Below are 19636 nucleotides of genomic sequence, written 5' to 3'. Positions count from 1 at the left end.
ATTGCTCTGTATCACTCTAAATTTAAACCACCATAATCTCCAATTATGTTGCGGAAAATAATAGACCTTTATTAGGATATGCATCAACTTGTAGACACCAGCACCTAAATGCGCCATCTTTTTTCATTATGATCCATTAATTATTCCCTGAGGGTTAGGGAGTTTTTCTGCTAGTGTTTGTACCCATCTAATACCAAATAATTTCTTTAAACGGGACTCTGCTACGTCCTAGCAGTGACTTGTGCACCTGAATGCAGCTTAACACATATGTTACGGCACAAATGGTCAATAATAGTAGTTATGAATGACAAGTGAGTTGTGTAATTTCAAGCTCAGCCATTACATCCTGAAATATTGATATTGGATCGCTGGTTGTTATTGGACAATACACAATGTTCAGGTGTTGGAATCAGGATTGGGACTGTTTGGCATTGAAACCTCTCAGTTCAGGTGGAGGTTTACCCAACTGATCTGCATTCTGTTTATATGCACGTAAGGAACCCCAGAGTACCTCAAATCCCACTGTTAATGTTGTATTTTTTGAGAGGATAGATCCTGCCTTAGTAATGCCTTCTTGGTGTCTCTTTCTTTCTTGTGACTGAAGTGAGTATGTCCCATGCCGCTGTCCACAGTGACCTCCCGCTGAGAGGTGACTCCTGGGCGTAACTCCAAGAACTGACCCCTGACCTTTTTGCCCTGTAGTCTGGGTCGGTTTTGGGTGGAGGAGTTGGTGTAGGCGGGTTTCTGTGGCAGGGACACAACTCTGTTGTGATCTCTAATGCTCTGAGTGTGGCAGCTGCTGAGGTGGTCATCTTGGCGGCTGGCCCGGGGCTTTCAGACCGAGCCCTCTGTCAGATGACCAGTCTTGTGATGTCTGAGTGGAGGTGGGGTGGTGCTGGTTGGGAAGAGGGGGGGATGTAGGTCAGCTGATGATGCTGGCTGCTGGAAAAAGGATCCCGCCATGGTTGTTTAAGCAAAGAATGTCATGCTGTTTGATCCCTGCTCTTTAAGGTCTCCCTGCTCTGTCGTTCACACAGCGTGGCTCTGCCTTGTTCTGACCTGATTTTACATTTGTGAACATTAATTGGGTATCAGCCAATGAAAGTCTTAAGAGTGCGGTTCTCGTACATAAAGCACTCCTGCTGCTTTTCGAATGGTTTTGTGGTTGTCACATCTTCTGTGCGGGTCAGAAAGGCCTGGGTGTCTTCAGTCGCTGAAGTAAGAGGAAGAGATGGAATGAAATGGAGGGCAGAGTGAATAGGGTGGGGGTGGTTCGGGGGGGGGGATTCTGAATCAGCGTTCTGCTCCTGTCACTCCCTCTGGGGTTCCTCCATCAGGTCACGTCCCAAAAATAGCAACGGGCGCTGTTTCAAGTGCAAAACCACCGGCTTCGGGGCTGCAGCCAGCCTGCGAGTGTGAGATTTCTATGGGAATAGTTGGCCACCTTCCAATGAGTGCTTTTTTTCCCTCCTCCTCCTCCCTCCCATTTTTTTCCCTCCTCCGATGTGACTGGCAGATGAGCTTGCATTTCTGAGCGAGCACATGGGCTCCACGTGAGTGGCCAGTGTGTAAACATTCACCTTCCCACAAACATAATCATCGCCGGCTGCATTCCTACCTTCTTGCCCGCCTGGCTGTCTTTGTGTCACAGCCAGCTAGGCTCAATAACAACACCACATGGCACCAGAGCCGGTGCCCAGCACCAATTATTTCAGCTGCCTCTGTAGATGACTTGCTTCAAATATTTTTTTCCCCCCCACTTTCCCCCCCCACTCTCTTTGCAAGCCACACAAACGGAGTTCTCCTTGCCAAGATGGATCATTATCAGCATTATAGATGTGATGTGGAGTATTTTTAAAAAGGTGGAGAAAGAAGTCATTTCACCTGAATGTGTGTTTGTGCCATAATAGAGCTGGAAGTGCTGTTGTGAGAGAATAACAGACACATCTTGCTGAAGGGAAAGATTTCTGTAACACATCAATGGCTGTTTGGATTTCCACTCACTTGATTTGACTTCACTTGACTTTGACATGACTCCGAAAACCTCCTCAGTCAAGTGCGGCAGGAAAACACCTGAATTGGATTCACATTCCCCCAGGTGCAGCAAATCTTCACATATTAGACTGAGCCAAACTGGGCTTTAGTTACATCCCTGCTCACACACACACACACCAACATACAGACACTGATATTTTGTTTCAGGTTTTCCACTTAATTTCTCTTTTACTACATCATAATCCTGTTTAACCCATCCCAGTATAAACTGCTGAAAAGGTGCATTAACATAACATTTTAATCAGGTTTCAGTAGAGCTGAAACAATCAGTCAATCAAAAGAAAATGTATTGCCCTTGTCATTTTGATAATCGATTCATTCTTGTTAAAAACTGTCAAACATTTGCTGGTTCCAGCATCTTAAATGTTAGGGTTTGCTACTTTTCTTTTTCACATATGACAGTATATGAAGAGTCTTTGGATTTTGGACTGTTGGAAAAAGGAAGCAATTTGAAGACATCACTTTTTACTATTCTTTGAGATTTTACAGACCAAACAATGAATCCATTAATTGTGAAAATTAAGGGCAATAATGAAATGATCACAATGAAAAGTGTAAAGTGAATGACTTTGGTTTTAGGAAACACAAACTATTACAGGGTGTCCGTGGGGTTGTAAAAGGTATTAAATGGTAGTAAATGAAATTAGCAAAAATTAAGGCCATTAAAAAGTATTTAAGAGTAGTAAACGTTATCTGACGAGGTATTTTTTTTTTCCATTTGTGGTAATTGCAGGCCTATCTCCTAAAAATCGCGTGAATTTATTTATATAAATTATTTGTGCGAGTAGGACCTGAGAGGTATTGATGGTGTGACATCAGACAGTGTGCAGCATGGTAAAAATAATAGCACCTCAGTCTATGCTCCAGCTGGATAGCACACGGCTGGCTTGCTGCCAAAAGTTTCCAAAAGTTCGCTACTATTGACGAAGTCATGGAGAAATGTAATTTTTCAGACCTCTGGTTAGAGGACTCAGACTGGTTTAGGCCAGTAGTTGGTAACAGCCGAGAGGCTTATTGCCACGTCTGTAAAAAGACAATGACGAAGACAATTTTTGTACCTCATGTCTTCATGTCACTCCGCAAGTCGTCCATTCATTTGTCACGATGGAACTTCATTCAAAGCAGAGCTCCACCAAAAGCCTGCAATCGTTGCGGAAGGATATCTGATGTGTCAGTGTTTCCCCTATATGCATTCTGCTGCGGGATTTTCAGCGCTGCCGCAAAAAAAAAAGGACATGATTTTTGTAGGATTAATATCACGGGCGAATGGCGAATTTAAGTTGCCCACAGTGAAAGCACTACAACCTAAGTTATCTTGAAATCGATTATTATTGTCATTACTGCTATTTATATCATTTCTACAAGTCACTGTTTAAGTTGAGTGACTGAAATCCTCGTCATCCTATTCAAAGGCTGCAACATCAAACCAGGGTGAAGTTAGTTTTAGGTTGGATATTCGGTGGATATTCACTCGGGTCCAGCCGTGACTTTACAGAGGTTAGCCCAGTGTTAGCAGCAGGAGGACGGTCAGCTCACCTCCCAGAGCCCCGTCATTAAATTACTTAGCATAAATATATTAATACAAAACAATTGCAGTTTTTTCGATATCTTGCATGTCATGTGACCCAGTGACTCTAATCCAGCAGCACATTGTATTAGTAAACTGGACGAATGAGACACACCTATTTTTATTCAAAATTGGGAATAGCACCATACTTTAAGAAGCTCGCTGTCTCTCCTTTAATTGAACATTTCTGTTTTTAAACTATTTAAACCTTTTCTGATTTTCATTTGACATTTTGTCTTCATTGAGATAGAATGATAGTGAAAGAAAGAGTGTTGTGCTGTGTGTGTGTGTGTGTGCTCTTCCTAAACATAACAATGAAATAATTTTTTCTTGGGTTAGGATTAAATACCAAATAATTGTGTATAGGTCAGTGTTTTTATTGAGGCAAAAAACTAACAAAGTATCCAGTAATAATAGGTACTTGACTTGAATTGTAAGCATTACTACACTGCATTACTAAAATGACAGTCTGGTACTTTATAATTAGTAACCCTCAACGCTGAAGTTCGAAAGGTTGCCCCTACAATTGCAGCCTGAAGTCCTGTTCGTAATATAAAATAGTGAAGGTATTAAAAAGGTATTAAAATGTATTAAAATGTTTTGAATTCAACTTCTGTATATACCCTGTATTAAGAATGAGAAGCCATCAGCTGTGTTTCCATATTTCATGGTTTTACCCACAGAAGTAAAACAAATTGGTATGGTGGGCAGAGCTCCCAGTTCAGTCTTTACAGTCGACTGATAGAAACCCAGAATGTATCAAAAGATTAGACTTACTTAATTTGCCCTGTACAACCCATCATTAACCTGCGTTCCTCCTCTTGTCCCAGGACCTTTCGGGCTCCATCGATGACCTGCCAACTGGTACAGAGGGCGCCCTGAGCCCAGGTGTCAGCACCTCAGGGGTGTCCAGCAGTCAGGGCGAGCAGAGCAATCCTGCCCAGTCGCCCTTCTCTCCGCACACTTCGCCCCACCTGCCAGGCATACGTGGGCCCTCGCCATCACCTGTGGGTTCACCTGCTAGTGTCACCCCCTCCCGCACTGGCCCATTGTCCCCTGCTGCTGTGCCAGGTAAAAACGGACTAACAAGAACACTTTTAGCCATTGGAAAGAAGTGTTGTTAATGTGATTTTTGCTCATGTATGACAGAGTCTGATAGATGTTTGTTGCATGTTTTAGACAATTTCACAGCTGTATCCAAACTACAATATGCAACTGAAATATATTTCCAAACACATCTTCTGTATCTCTTTACTGAATTATTTTCTTACATATAGCATTTTTTATTTTCGTAGTATTATAGCAATTAGGCCTGCTGAAAATAATTAACCAGGAAAATAAACTGAATACATTTTTCATATAAAGTTGGTGACATGGTGTGTGAAACATCCTGTAACAAGGAGAAAGATTTTGAGTTTTAATTCAACACTTGCTCACTCACAGATACAAACAGACCCCATTTGTAATTCATGAAGTGACTTGCCAGATGGGAACATTTCTTCCCTAACATGATGCTAGTAAACCACCCAGATGCCCGAGAAAACAGCAGTTAGGATGCCACCTACAACTCTTAGTGGTGTGCAGTTTAACAGGCATCCAATAGGACACCGTCATAGTATTACTGTTTATGGATTTGATCGGTCACTTGATGGTTAATATTTTAAAAGTTGAAGGACATGCAAAGACTGAAGATAACAAGGTATCTGAAGGTCCGAACCTTTCTGAGCATTGTGTTGCTGTCCTGCAGGTAATCAGATGCCTCCCCGGCCACCCAGTGTCCAGTCAGACAGCATCATGCACTCTTCCATGAACCAGTCAGCCATGGGCCAGGACAGGGGTAAGTGTCGATGCATGTTCTTAGAGGTTTTTTAAGAACACAGTGAGAAAAAAAAACCCACTTAACTTCTCCTTCGCTCAGTGGCCAACAGTGAAAGAAAACTGTGCCACTTTCTCAGCAGCTCTTAGGTGTGATTGTTTGCATTTGTATGCATTCCTTTCTCCACTAAACACTCCCCCAGGCTGTATCATTAAATTAGAATGTGCTTGTAATCTACTTGCCAGGTTGAATGAGAGTAACAGCAGAAAGACACTGTTTACTGCTATGTTTTTGTACACATGCAGAGATTCAATATTTTGTGTTTTACAAATGAAGAAATGTAATGATTTTTCCTCTCATCCTCTCCAGTGTACATGCGGAACCCTCAGATGCCCCCCTACGGGTCCCCTGGACAGCCTGGCTCCGCCTTATCTCCACGCCAGTCTTCAGGAGGCCAGATACATAGTGGAATGGGACCTTATCCCCAGAACAACTCCATGGGAAACTACGGGCCTCAGGGAGGGCAGTACGGTCCACAAGGTGAGGCCTCATGGCAGAAGTGTAAGGCCCTCTACAGTGGTAAAGGAGAGAGGAGAGTACAGTGTTGAGTGGTGCTCTCTGCTCAGTCATATCGCGCAGTTTTTCCAATTCTAAAAATATTATGAATGAGTTTACAGTTGACGCCCTGCGACCATCACAGTTTCATAGATAGACCAGATTTTAAAAAAGGCTTTGAAGTTTCCTCTCACTTCATATATTTATGAAATTCTATCACTTCACTTTGAAGTCTCAGATGGTTTCTGTGGGCTTTGAAGAAGTTCTGGTATGAGTCATAGCAGCGAGCAGCGAGGGCCAGATAAAGCCCGCTTCATCAGGCTGCTTGTCAGAACAGGCTGCAAAGAGGTAAATTTAGAGCCGGACTGCTGAAACTCTTTATCTCGGCAGGGACAGATGAGTAGAAGTCGTTCTGCAGATTTCTCTGTTTTAGCCTGAAACACAGTTTATAAACACAATTTAGTGGAATGAAACCCTATCTGATGTTTTGGTGTAGCAGGCTAGAATTACAGTATCTGTCCGTCTGTGACCCTTCCAGGTTACCCCAGGCAGCCTGGCTACACAGGGATGCCTAATGCCAACTACCCTCCCAGTGGTCCCGGCATGGGCGGTACCATGAACCCGATGCCTGGTCAGGGCAGCGGGGCTCCGTATGGAGGCATCCCACCTGGCAGGATAGGCCCCGGGCAGATGGGTGCGCGTCCCTACGGTCCTGCGATGGCCGCAAACATGGCCGGCATGCCTCCTCAGGTGGCCTCTGGGATGTGTCCCCCTCCAGGCATGAACAGGAAGGACGGCGGCCCCGCCATGCACCACGGACCTACAAACTCCATACACAACAGGTGGGTGCTTGAAGCTGCTGGCTGCATCACTGTCTCAATGACACGTAAGAGAGCCGATGATGAGAGTCTGTTTGAATCATTGTATTAGGACTCTTAAGACTGAAGTGTGTGTGCGTGTGTCCTTGCTCATATGTGCGGTTGTGTGACCATGAAAAATGATTGGTTCTTCCCACATGCAAGCCAGTATGTTGTATGTTTTGGTGCCGGAGTGTGCTGCGAGTAGATGGCAGTAGACCAAACACTTATTTCTGAGAGAAAAGGAAGAAGTGGAGAGAAAAAGAGAGCAGGAGATGGTCTCTGACATCAGTGAATCACATCCCTCCCTAGCGTGGATGCCAGCTCAGCCTACTGAGAGGCACTCGTGGGCCTGGCTATTGCTAGAATCATATGACGTAAATTGATGTTTCCTACAGAATAAGCTAAACCCAGTTAATGCAAAACACTAAAAAAGCTTAGATTTGTTACAGGATCAAACGAAAGGCATGAAAAAGATGACTTTCAAATAAAAAACTTTTCCCAAGTGTTCTTTGTTAACAAGAATTCTCTCTTCTAGGCCACCTGGCTACCCTAACATGTCCCAGGGCATGATGGGAGCAGGCTCTCCATACGGCCCTGGCATGAACAGCATGCACAGTATGATGAACCAGGCAGGTCCAGGGCCGTACCCAATGGGAGCAAATATGGCCAACAACACCCCTGGTGAGTAAAAGCTACACAGTTGAAGGACAATTGTGGGCCTGGAGGTTTTGTCCATTAAAAGGGTCTTATAGAGTGTTTATGTTCTATTTTTCATCTTCTTCTTTTAACCACTGAACACCCAGGAATGGCTCCCAGTACGGAGTTTGGCATGGAGAAAATGGCCCCTGCACCGAAGATGAACAACAAAGTGGAGGGGACGCCCAAGCCTGAATCCAAAAAGGTAAAAATTCTAGCTCCACACCAAGAAATTATTGTTGCTCATAAGAGCTTTGTTTTTGTCTAACTCATGATTTTTCTCATCATCCTATAGAAGTCGAGCTCATCCACCATTACCAACGAGAAGATCACTCGTCTATACGAGCTCGGCCCAGAGCCAGAGAGGAAGATGTGGGTAGATCGATACCTAGCGTTTGCTGAGGAGAAGGCCATGGGCATGAACAACCTACCCGCAGTGGGACGCAAGCCTCTCGATCTCTTCAGACTCTACATTTCCGTCAAAGAGATCGGCGGCCTCACCCAGGTATGCCTGGATTCCACCTGAATTTGAATATCCCACGTTAAAACAGTCAGCACTATAATCCCTGTAAGACTGTTGTGTGCTGCTCTTTGAGCCTCCTCCTTTATCTGTCGCCCACCAGGTGAATAAGAACAAGAAGTGGAGGGAGCTGGCCACCAACCTGAACGTGGGCACGTCAAGCAGCGCGGCCAGTTCGCTCAAGAAACAGTACATCCAATGTTTGTACGCCTTCGAGTGCAAGATCGAGCGTGGCGAGGACCCGCCCCCGGACTTCTTCAACACGGACACCAAAAAGAATCAGCCCAAGATCCAGCCTCCCAGCCCAGGTGAGCACCCCATCGTCATGTCTGTAAATCGCACTCGTATCCAGTGAGTGAAAGCTTATTTCCTTTTAACTTTCTCCCTGAGGCACATTGTGGTTGCCATGCAATTCATCACATCCTCCTTGCTCTATTTGCCTCACATCATCTGCCCTATAAACCACCTTATTTTATTGTATCCTATTAATTGCACCGTTAAAAGCCGATCTCAGACCATCGTTTGTCATCTCCTGTACGAGGCTGCCATCCCCCATAAATCACTGCTATTTTGGCATATATTGTAGGAGTTGTAAATGGCGATGGTGTAGCTATAAGTCACAGAAGTGCAGTGCATCCTCTGGACAGTTCCACGAAGACATCTCATGGGGGACTACTCCCTGACATTTGCACAGGACATGACGAAAGACTTGTCCTTTCACACTTGCCTCCCGTTGGGTTTATGCGCGAACAGTGATGCCACTGGAATGCCAAACCTTTCAATGAACTCTGAATGTTGGGGGGAAAAGTCACTGTGTAAACTGGCAGTCAGTCAGAGGTTAAGGGGGATGCAGTGGGGTGGTCTCAGGACGACGTGTCGCCTAGAAGCTGTTTGTTTTGGAGGGCTTTAGCTGCCAGGAGCCAACCACACCAGGAGCGACCACGTGTTGCTTCAGTCTGGCCGAGACCCAGGCTGTCAGACACGGGGCACTGAGTCAGCGCCGGGGTGTTGTTACAGGAGACATCAGGGTGCTTGTCAGCTGGCATCAGCCCTCTAGTTAGTACGAAGGAAGAGATGGGAAGAGGGGGAGGGAGGAGGCGCGGGGCGGGAGGTGATTTGGCGATAGCGATGCCCCGTCAGTGGCGTGTCCTCGCTGCCTGGTGCCTGGCCCAGGGCTACAGAGGCAAGGCAACACTCCCTGGAGATTAGTGCTGAGCCAGAAATGATGAATGGGGGGAAGAGGCTTGAACGTGTGTGTATGTGTGTGCGTAAAAATCACGCACTTCTCTCTCTCTCTCTCTCTCTCTCTCTCTCTGACTCTGTTTCTACCATGCTATTTTTTTTTTCTGTCCTCACGAGATCCTCCCCCTCCCCCTCCCCTTTCCTCCCTTCATCTTTAGTAGAGGGAAATCCCTGCCCAGAGGGAGGAGGCGGGAGGGGAGGAGGAGGGGGTGGTGGAGTCGGTTAATGTGTGTGTATGTGTGTGAGAGTGAGAGAGGCGAGAGGATGATGTGAGAAAATGTGAATAAATGTGACCTGCCAATGACCCTGGTGCTGTGTGTGTGTGTGTGTGTGTGTGTGTGTGTGCGCACTCCAGCTTTAATGAATGGGAACCTGTGAGTCATCAGACTGGCGTGCTAATAGTGAGAAGTCCTGAGCTGAAGTTAAGGATGAGCGCTACTATGTCACACACTCACAGACACACAACACAAACAATCACTCTCTCACTCTCAAGCACACACACATCTTGCTGTCTGTACAGGTCAGGCAGTAATCTCTCAGAGTCAGGGTTTAGATCATTGTTTCCTGGTGACTCCGAGAGCCGCCGGTGGTTGAGGAAGAGGGTGATGGGAGGTGGGGGGGTTGGCATGCTGTGATGAGCTGGAAGATTCAACATTTTCGCTGGCTGCGCACTCAAAAGCCAGTCAGCTTGACACAAACTGTGTTCCTCTGTGCAGCGCTCAGGAATTTCTTAATGGGATTTAGGATTGCCAAAAGCAGCATGTGTTCCTAAAAGCCCCCAGCAGTGCTCAGCCTATCCACAAGACTACCCCGCTTCACTATCAGCTATCGACTCTCGCCTTTATTCCTGGAGTGAAGGGATGAGGAGGGGATGTGCTTTGAATTCTCTAGAATAAAATAAAAATGCTTTTTACAAACCCGAGGACTTTCTTGTCGTTTCTCAGTACTCAGTTTGTCTATCTTTGTTTTGCAGCTGGTTCTGGATCCCTGCAAGGACCCCAGACGCCTCAGTCCACCAGTAGTTCGATGGCAGAGGGGGGAGACCTGAAGCCCCCCACCCCAGCCTCCACCCCACACACGCAAATGCCTCCTATGCCCGGCGTCAGGTACAAGTTAGAAGCCACAATATCATGTTTCTGTGATGTTAACAATATCAGGAGTCATGACAGTGAAATGAAACTGATCCCTGTCGAGAAATTGGATCAGGAAATGGAACTGGAATACAACAAACAGGAAAATATGTTTAAATTATGTTATGGTAGATGATGTTAAGATAAACACACAGCCAACCAGCTTGTAACTGAGTGTGAAAGAGGAGTATTATTATGATGCAAGTATAAAAGACAGTTGTTGAAACATTGTATTGGGGTTTAAAAAATGACACCACTACTAACTACTTACTATATATAATGTACAGAATAGTTGTAGATCTGCAACAATTGATTGATCAGTCTGGTTTCTTTACTTTCTAAACTGAATGTCTTTGGGTTTTGGACAAAACAAGTAATTTGACAATGTCAACCTGGGAACTGATTGACATTTCCTTTTGTATTTTCTGACATTTTATAGACCAAACAACTAAGTGATAAATCGAGAAAACAACCAGCAGATTAATCAACAATGAAAACAATCGTTACTTGCGGCCCTGAACAGTAGTATGAATGCTCCTGAAAATAACATAAAGTAGGTGCAATCATTGCACACAATGTACTGTTTTGGAAATCAGTTTGAAGAGGCAGGACAAGAAGAATTATCAACCATTTAAGTGTTGTGAATATATTGGAAACTAAAAATATAATGTATTGAAAATATCTATGAACCAAATAGTTTTCTTTTTCACTAAGAAGCCTCTTGTTGTCCTATAGGAGTAGCGTTAATCTGCAGGACCCCTTTGCTGATGGCGGAGACCCAGCATTTTCCAGAAGGAACGCCATGACTCCTAACTCACAGGGCTACCAACCCGGCATGGGTGGCCCAGAGATGATGGGCCGAATGGGTCCCTACGAATCCAACAAGGACCCCTTTGGTGGCATGAGGAAAGGTAAGCAACAGCCAAACCAGCCAATAAGATGTTGTAGGAGTTCCGTTAGAGCTACAACTAACAACGACCTGTGTTTTTCTGTTTGAAGCTGGAGAGCAGTTCATGCAACCAGGCCCCAACAGTGGAATGGGAGAACAGTATAACAGAGGCCCTCCAGGCCCTATGGCCAACATGCAGATGGGCCAGAGGCAACAGTACCCTTACGGATATGACCGAAGGTAAACATACTGCATTAATCTTCTAGTGGTCAGCATGATGTTCTACTTATATAATTATAAATATCTGTAAATCTTGCCTATTAAAAACTTCTTTGAAATACTGAGATCAGGCCTGTACTAGTTAAATTCACAGTTCACATCAATATCCATTCAAGTCAAATCAAACTGATGAGTGTTTGCTGGGTTTACAGACAGGAGCCAGGCATGGGACCTGATGGCACCATGGGACCAGGAGCTCCTCAGCCAAACATGATGCCTTCTGGAGCCGACACAGGGATGTACTCGCCCAGCCGCCCTCCACCACAGCAACGGTCAGTACCATTCACAGCAAAGATTGGTCTGTATAAAGGGAGAAAAAAGAGATGTTGTTTTTAAGGCCAGTGTGATAATTTTAGAAAACAATAGGATTTTCAGCGTTGGAGTTTCCTACTACAACTGTTTGTGTATTTACTGTTAAGAAGAAATGTGAAATGTAGTGTGTGAACTTTTGTTATTTTTCAGGCATGACTCCTATACCAATCAGTTCCCTGGCCAAGGAGCTCCCCCTGGTGGCCCATACCCAAATCAACAGCCAGGAATGTATCCACAGCAGCAACCGGTAAGAACATTTTGTTCGGTGTTTGCCCTGCTCATGCTGCAAATTGATTTCTTTCTTTTTAAAGTTCCCATAATTAAAGATAGATTTTTAGCATATATCTATTAACAGTAAACTTTCCTATCTGTGCTGGGATCCGTTGAACAGATGCAATCATTGGTTCTTCCTCAAATTATTGTATTGCGATACCACTTGTCGAGTATGATGCTGAAACTTATCTTCTGACAGAACTACAAGCGTCCTGTAGATGGAGGGTATGGTCCACCAGCCAAGCGTCATGAGGGAGAAATGTACAACGTACCTTACAGTGGTCAACAGCAGCCAGGACCCCAGTCCACTGGGCCCCAGGGCCAACAGGACATGTATAACCAGTATAATGCGTACCCTGGAGGGGAACGCAGACCACCAGGTCCACAGAACCAATTCCCTTTTCCCTTTGGCCGGGACCGAGGACCGACATCTGCAGGCCCAAACTCCCAGTCCCCAATGCCTCCCCAGATGATGGCAACCCCTATGCCTTCAGGTCCTGACGGCCCCCAGGGCCCAATGTGGCAGGGTCGCAATGAGATGGGCTACCCCAACTATCCCAACCGACAGGGGCCTCCTGTACCCGGCCAGGGCCCAGGCTACCATGGCATGAACCGCTCAGAGGAGATGATGCCGTCAGACCAGCGCATAAACCATGAGGGGCAGTGGCCTAGCCACGTCAACCAGCGGCAGCCGCCATTTGGCCCCGGTGGTTCCGGACCTCCCATGACCAGACCCCTGCCATCCACCTACCCGACTTCCCAGAACCACATTCCTCAGGTGTCAAGCCCAGCACCCATGCCCCGGCCCATGGAAAGCAGGACATCACCCAGCAAGTCACCCTACATGCATCCGGGCATTAAGGTGCAGAAAGCTGGACCCCCGGTACCCGCCTCACATATTGGCCAGGCCCCTGTGCAGCAACCCATGATCAGGCGAGATGTGGCCTTCCCTCCTGGCTCTGTGGAGGCCTCCCAACCCCACCTGAAGCCCCGCAGGCGACTCACCATGAAGGACATTGGTACAGAACTTTTATTTAATTCTTTGCTCTGTATTTTCAAAAGACATGCATATTCAAGGAACAAAGTGCCGTTAAGACTTAAATAAAAGGTTGTATGAGAAGATATTTAAAACAAATTTGCTGAATCAAAAACTGCTCATGAGAACGGTCATAGACTATAGTTCTAAAGTGCTCTGTTTGACCTTTTCTCAAAATGAATGGCCCCAGTACTAATCACCCCCAAATATCTAATTAATGACCGCCTGCCTGCCTGACCTAAATTTGCCATTTGATTCCTCTGGCTGTGCTGTGGGCAATTGAATTGTGTAACAGATAAAATCTGTTTTGTATGGAATTGGTGATGTAAGTAATAGGTATTAGTCCATCTGTACCATCAGGATTGGTATATATGTAACTTGTCATTCTCTGTGGTAACAACTGATCATATGAGGGTTTGCTCATATTCTGTCTGTTGTCTTTTTAGGCACTCCTGAGGCTTGGAGAGTGATGATGTCACTAAAGTCAGGCTTACTAGCTGAAAGCACCTGGGCCTTGGACACCATTAACATTCTACTGTATGACGACAATAGCATTTCTACTTTCAACTTGTGCCAGGTAAGCCACATCTGATCAACTTACATTAACACAATCTGACATATCTTGTCACACGTGTATTAATTTGTTGTTTATTGGAGTGTTTTGGTGAATTTCTTCTTCTTTTCTTCCTTAGCTGCCTGGTTTCTTGGAGCTGGTTGTGGAGTACTTTCGACGCTGCCTCATCGAGATCTTTGGCATCCTAAAGGAGTACGAAGTAGGAGACCCCGGCCAGCGCACCCTCATAGACCCCAACGCTGCAGAGGACTCTGATGATGACATGCCCATGCCTGAAGGCGAGGACATGGACTTGGACGAAGACGACGAAGAGGATGAGGAAGTGGAGGAAACAAAGGCCAACCCTGACACCTCCTCGCAGGTCCAGGTGAAACAAGAGGAGGAGAGCTCACAGAAACACAAGTCTTCAGAGGATGAGGAAGAGGAGAAGGAAAGGGAGTCTTCTATCAAGGAACCCAATACCTCTACCTCAGGGTCCTCCCAGGACCCCAACCTTCACATGGAGAAGCCCAAGCAGGCTAGCAAGTTTGATAAACTCCCCATAAAGGTGGTGAGGAAGAAGAACCCCTTCCTGGTGAACCACTCGTCCAAGCTTGGGCAGCGACAAAGCTTTGACAGCGGCCTGATACACTGGAGCATTGGTGGTGGTGACACTACCGAACATATCCAGACCCACTTTGAGAGCCGAATGGACCTTCTCAAGCAACGGAAACGCACAGCAACAGCCACTGAGAGCGGCAAGAAAGTTCAGGTGACCGAGACGGTGATGGAAAACTCGGAGAAAGCCAAGTCCAACGGGGAGAACAAGCCTCGGCAGCAGCAGCCCCAGTCTTCTGAACCGCAGAAGTCTCCAGCGGAGAAGACGCCTCCTCCTCTTCCCATTGGTGCTCCGGTCACTGCCACCATTGATGATGTACTATCTGCCCGCCCAGGCTCGGTCACGGAGGAAGCGGTTCGTGGAGGTGCCGAAGAGCAGAAGGAGAACGGCAAGTACCTGTTCAGCATCAACCCTGACCTCCAGAGCCGACGCAACATCAAGATCCTGGAGGACGAGCCTCACAGCAAGGACGAAACGCCACTCAGCACCCTGTCATACTGGCAGGACTCGTTAGCTCGGCGCTGCATCTGCGTGTCCAACATCGTGCGAAGCCTCTCCTTCGTTCCCGGAAACGACCAGGAGATGTCGAAACACCCAGGGCTCCTGCTGCTGTTGGGCCGCCTTGTGTTGCTTCACCACAGGCACCCAGAACGCAAACAGGCGCCCGTCACCTACGAGAAGGAGGAAGAGGAGGATGAAGGCGTGAGCTGCGAGAGAGATGAGTGGTGGTGGGATTGCCTCGAGGTGTTAAGGGAGAACTGCCTGGTCACTCTGGCGAACATCTCAGGCCAGTTGGACCTTTCTATCTACCCAGAGAGTATATGCCTGCCGCTGCTGGATGGCCTGCTCCACTGGGCCGTCTGCCCCTCAGCAGAGGCCCTGGACCCCTTCCCCACGCTGGGGCCCCACGGCTCACTTTCCCCCCAGAGACTGGTCCTTGAGACCCTCAGCAAGCTCAGCATCCAGGACAACAACGTCGACCTCATTCTGGCAACGCCGCCGTTCAGCCGCTTGGAGAAGCTGTACGGCTCACTGGTGCGTCTGGTTGGTGAACGCAAGGTGGCCGTTTGCCGGGAAATGGCGGTCGTCCTGTTGGCTAACTTGGCCCAGGGTGACAGCCTAGCAGCGCGGGCTATCGCTGTACAGAAAGGCAGCGTGGGTAACCTGCTGGGCTTCCTGGAGGACAGCCTAGCTGCCACACAGTACCAGCAGAGCCAGAGCTCTCTGCTTCAAATGCAGGGCGCACCTCAGTTTGAGCCCACCAGTGTGGACATGATGCGGCGGGCAGCCCGGGCCCTGCATGCCCTGGCCAAGGTGGAGGAAAACCACTCGGAGTTCACTTTGTACGAGTCGCGGCTACTGGACATCTCAGTGTCTCCACTTATGAACTCTCTGGTGTCCCAAGTGATCTGTGACGTACTATTTCTGATTGGCCAGTCATGACAGCCGTGGGGAGGTTTCAGCTCTGCCTCTTTCCGTTCCCAGTCACCCCACCCCCCCCTTTTTTTGTATGTGTGTGTGTCTGTTGCGTGTGAGTGAAAAGAGCAAAACTGACTGTCCTTTTTTTTTTTTAATTTATGCAAAATCACCTCGGATTCCACTGTCTTTCTACCCCTGCTTCTCACTAAAGGAAGGAATATCATGAAGTAGCTGTGGATTTTAAACGTCTGAAATGGAAAGATACTGACAAACAAGAGCAGATTGGGACCCAGGCAAAGGACAGAGTGCGCTGCCCTGCGGAAAGGACTTGTTTTTTAATGAAAAGAAAAAATCTCCAGAAAAAAGAAGAAACTGTAACCAAAGTTGCTGTCTCGTTTACAGTGAGTTTGGGGGATACGTGTGCTCGCTTTCTCCCTCGGGGGTCGGCAGGGGGAAGAGGGCACGGACTAAACAATATTATGGTTCATGTTTGGAGGCTTCATAGACTCACGGACTGTGGTGTGGTATAATTGCTGTAACTTTGGATGCTATATACTCAGCCCCACAGGAACCACATTATTGGCTGTGAACAGACATCTGTCATGGGAGGCCTGTGCAGTAGATTGTAGGACTTTTTTCTGTACTGTACACCTTAAAAACTGTAAACATACTGTAATAATACTGTTTCACACTGAGATACGCTGGCTTGGCAGCAAACTGTAGTTTTTAAAAACAGTTTTAGTTAATGTCGAGAGAGAAAACGGCTTTCCCCCCAAAGTATGGTGAACCTACAACACCCCGACCTCTTCTCTTTGTCCCTTGATTGTATGACTTGACCCTTATATTAAAAAGTCACCTCTTTAGGACTGGTCCTCAACTCTAGATGCAGTCCAAGCTGCAGTGTATATATGATGTTGTACATTACACTTCTCTCTCTTTCTCAACTTCTGTTGCTCTTCACCATTTTTAATCTTTGACGATTACAAGTTTCCCTGCATCAAGTACGCCATGTGATTACTTGACGCCCACCCTCTCCGTTACTTAGGCGCCTCACCCTGCTCGTATCGCGCTCCAGGGGGTGTTTAGCTGCTGTCCAATGCCACCACCCCTCCCCTCCCCCTCCCCCTCCCCCAACAAACACAACTTCAAGTTTCAGTTTGTCTCCGGTCTGGGTGTAGAGAGTATAACAAAAATCATGTCTGCGGTTCCATTTGAGCTCCTTCATAAATGACAAACTAGACCTTGATGAAGAAACCATTTTAATTTTGTTTATTTTGTTTATTTTTTTTTCCAGTGATGCGGATTCTGCATATTTGTATTTCAGATGATGTAGCTAAAAACTTGATGTAAATTCCTCTTTTTTCCTTTTTTTGGCTTAATGAATATCATTTATTCAGTATGAAATCTTTATACTATATGTTCCACGTGTTAAGAATAAATGTACATTAAATCTTCGTAAGACGTTTGCTGTGGATTTATTTATTACCCACCTCACGCATAGTCGAGGCAGCAGTTAATAAAGTCCTGTTTTTTTTTTTTTTAAGCGGGCTCACACCTCACCTGCACAGAGACGATTCATTAAGTCTAAAGCAGTGTACAGTGTGTTCTACTGATGCTTTTGATATTTACTCATGGATGCAGAGACACAACGCACAGCCAGCTCTGTGGAGTACGCCACTTATCAGATGCGCAGCCATGTTTTCCATCCGTGCGTTGATTCACATCTCGCCCAGATGTTGCACGGCTGCCCTTGTCCCCGGATCACACATGCTGATATTTACATATATATTTACATCAGGTGGGGGGGATTGTGAACAGGCTCTCTGTGTGATGCATACAGATAACCTGTACCTCTGAATGTTGAGAGAAGCTGCATTTTAAGTTGTGCGACTTTAAATAAACCCAGCATTCAAAGAACAAAAACACCCATTTTAATTTTAACCCAATAGACAACATTATAAAGTTTTAAAATATTTATTTCCATTCTAGTCCTCAATGGCGAGACAAAATAGCATCCGTAAAAACAGAACACGGTCAGCACGAGCTAAATGCGGCAACGGCTCCATTTTCAAAGGCTGCTGTTGCCTCTTGAAGTGGTTTTTCCTTCGTTAAGCTTTATTTATTCAGGAAGTCTCATTGAGATCAAGATCTCTTACACAATAGAGACATGAAAGAAAAGTAATCCAAAGTGAAGTGCTCACTTCCTTTAGACAACATTGACTTTGTAAAATGCACTGAGGCACATGAATCTGCAGAAATAAACCTGTGTGCACTGCCAAGGTTGTCAGTCTGTTCATGAACGAGATGACAACAGATACAGTTTTCATTTTACAGCTTATAAGTAATCAAGGAGAACAATAACTAATATTTGGACCCATATTAATTTGCATTTAAAAAAATCATAGTGTGAAAACATTGAATAACCAGTAATGAAATGTAACTACAGTTTACTATAGTACTGCACCTGAGGACATTTTTGAGGAACTTTTAGTATTTCCATGTTCTCCTACTTTATACTACCATTCTACTACGCTTATTTGCTAACTTTTGTTACTAGTTACTTTTATTCAAATTATTTAGGGTATGCTGTTTCCTCATTGACTTGTAACCAATCAGATAGTGTTGTGGGCGGGACATTGAGCAGGGCCACAGAGTGGTTACTACAGACAGAGAGAGGATGCTGCATCAGGGCCAAAGCAGTGCATTTTCAAATAATTTATTTTATCAGCAATCAGACAAATAATGCTAAATATCTGTCCTGATAATCAGCCAGACCAATAATTGGTCTATCCCTAATATTAAAATATACATTTTTAAAGCTGACCTTTAATATAGAAAATGCTGCTTGAAGAGCTAAACACTACGATAAAACTGAAAGTAAGTCAACAGAAAACACTATAAACATTTGTCATTTTGAAAACTTGTTAGTCTAGTATTTAGTCACAGCAGTGCTTTGAGCTAAATGTATGTTAAAATTCCAATATTTAGCAGGTATAGTATTCTCCATGTTCACCATCTGAGCTTAGCATGTGAGCATGCTAACATTTGCCTGTAGCAGCACAAGTTTTTATAAACGGACCAAATGTCATCTCCTAGTTTGGCGAATTTTCAGTGCGGACTTAATTGGCGAATTACTCGAGCCATGCTGCTTGTCTGTCTGAATTAAGAATGGTAAAGTTCATAAAGGAAAAGTTAGCCCTAGATAATCATAATATATAAGATCATAAGCTACTTACCTCATGCTAATGGAGATTCACGTAAAGATCAGTAGTCCACAAAACATTTCTGGAGCAAAACAGTGCAGCAGCAGTCTTCTAAACAGCTGAAATAGATGGCGACTTGTTTTTAAAAGGCACAAAAAAAAAAAAAAAAACAACTGAACAAAACATAAAATGTGACACTCTGTACAGCTCAGCGTAATCCAAGTCTCTGAAGGCCCCGATCCCAAATTGATTTCACAAGATGATATTAACACCCTTGACGCAGGATTGAGCTCGTGCACTTCAGAGTGTGTGCTAACGGTTTCAGCTCAGCAGCTGCAGTGAAGATTTCAACTTAAAGGTCCAATTTGTAAGAAAAGTTGATTCTCAACTAACACTTTGGGATGCCGGCCAACCTGACCTACAATCCCTACAAGTCATTATTGGAAGAGTTGGGAATTTTGGTTTGTTTTTACATTTTTAAACAAGTCCCCATCCACTTCACTTGTCTAGGAGAAACTCCAGAAATGTTTTGTGGATGACAAAACTTCCCCTGTCTTACCATTGGTATGGGGGTGAGTAAATAGTGACTAAATCTTCATTTTTAGGTGGGCA

General features: G+C 45.5%; 1 protein-coding gene across 1 annotated transcript in view; it reads left to right on the top strand.

Moving 5' to 3' along the window:
* The window catches only part of arid1ab (AT-rich interactive domain 1Ab), a 57981-nt gene extending 40695 nt beyond the window's left edge, over window positions 1-17286 (top strand). Inside the window, exons 5-20 of the mRNA XM_030411723.1 lie at window positions 4453-4693; window positions 5370-5459; window positions 5808-5978; window positions 6532-6835; window positions 7389-7534; window positions 7657-7754; window positions 7845-8054; window positions 8173-8377; window positions 10285-10417; window positions 11177-11352; window positions 11441-11570; window positions 11762-11881; window positions 12072-12168; window positions 12394-13213; window positions 13677-13807; window positions 13923-17286. Coding sequence (XP_030267583.1) covers window positions 4453-4693; window positions 5370-5459; window positions 5808-5978; window positions 6532-6835; window positions 7389-7534; window positions 7657-7754; window positions 7845-8054; window positions 8173-8377; window positions 10285-10417; window positions 11177-11352; window positions 11441-11570; window positions 11762-11881; window positions 12072-12168; window positions 12394-13213; window positions 13677-13807; window positions 13923-15845 — 4995 coding nt within the window. The 3' untranslated portion in view covers window positions 15846-17286. The remainder of the gene's footprint in view (window positions 1-4452; window positions 4694-5369; window positions 5460-5807; window positions 5979-6531; window positions 6836-7388; window positions 7535-7656; window positions 7755-7844; window positions 8055-8172; window positions 8378-10284; window positions 10418-11176; window positions 11353-11440; window positions 11571-11761; window positions 11882-12071; window positions 12169-12393; window positions 13214-13676; window positions 13808-13922) is intronic.
* The last annotated feature ends 2350 nt before the right edge of the window (window positions 17287-19636 follow it).

Source organism: Sparus aurata, chromosome 3, assembly GCF_900880675.1.
Source record: "Sparus aurata chromosome 3, fSpaAur1.1, whole genome shotgun sequence".
NCBI classification, from domain to species: domain Eukaryota; kingdom Metazoa; phylum Chordata; class Actinopteri; order Spariformes; family Sparidae; genus Sparus; species Sparus aurata.
This window is presented reverse-complemented; position numbering and strand designations above follow the sequence as displayed.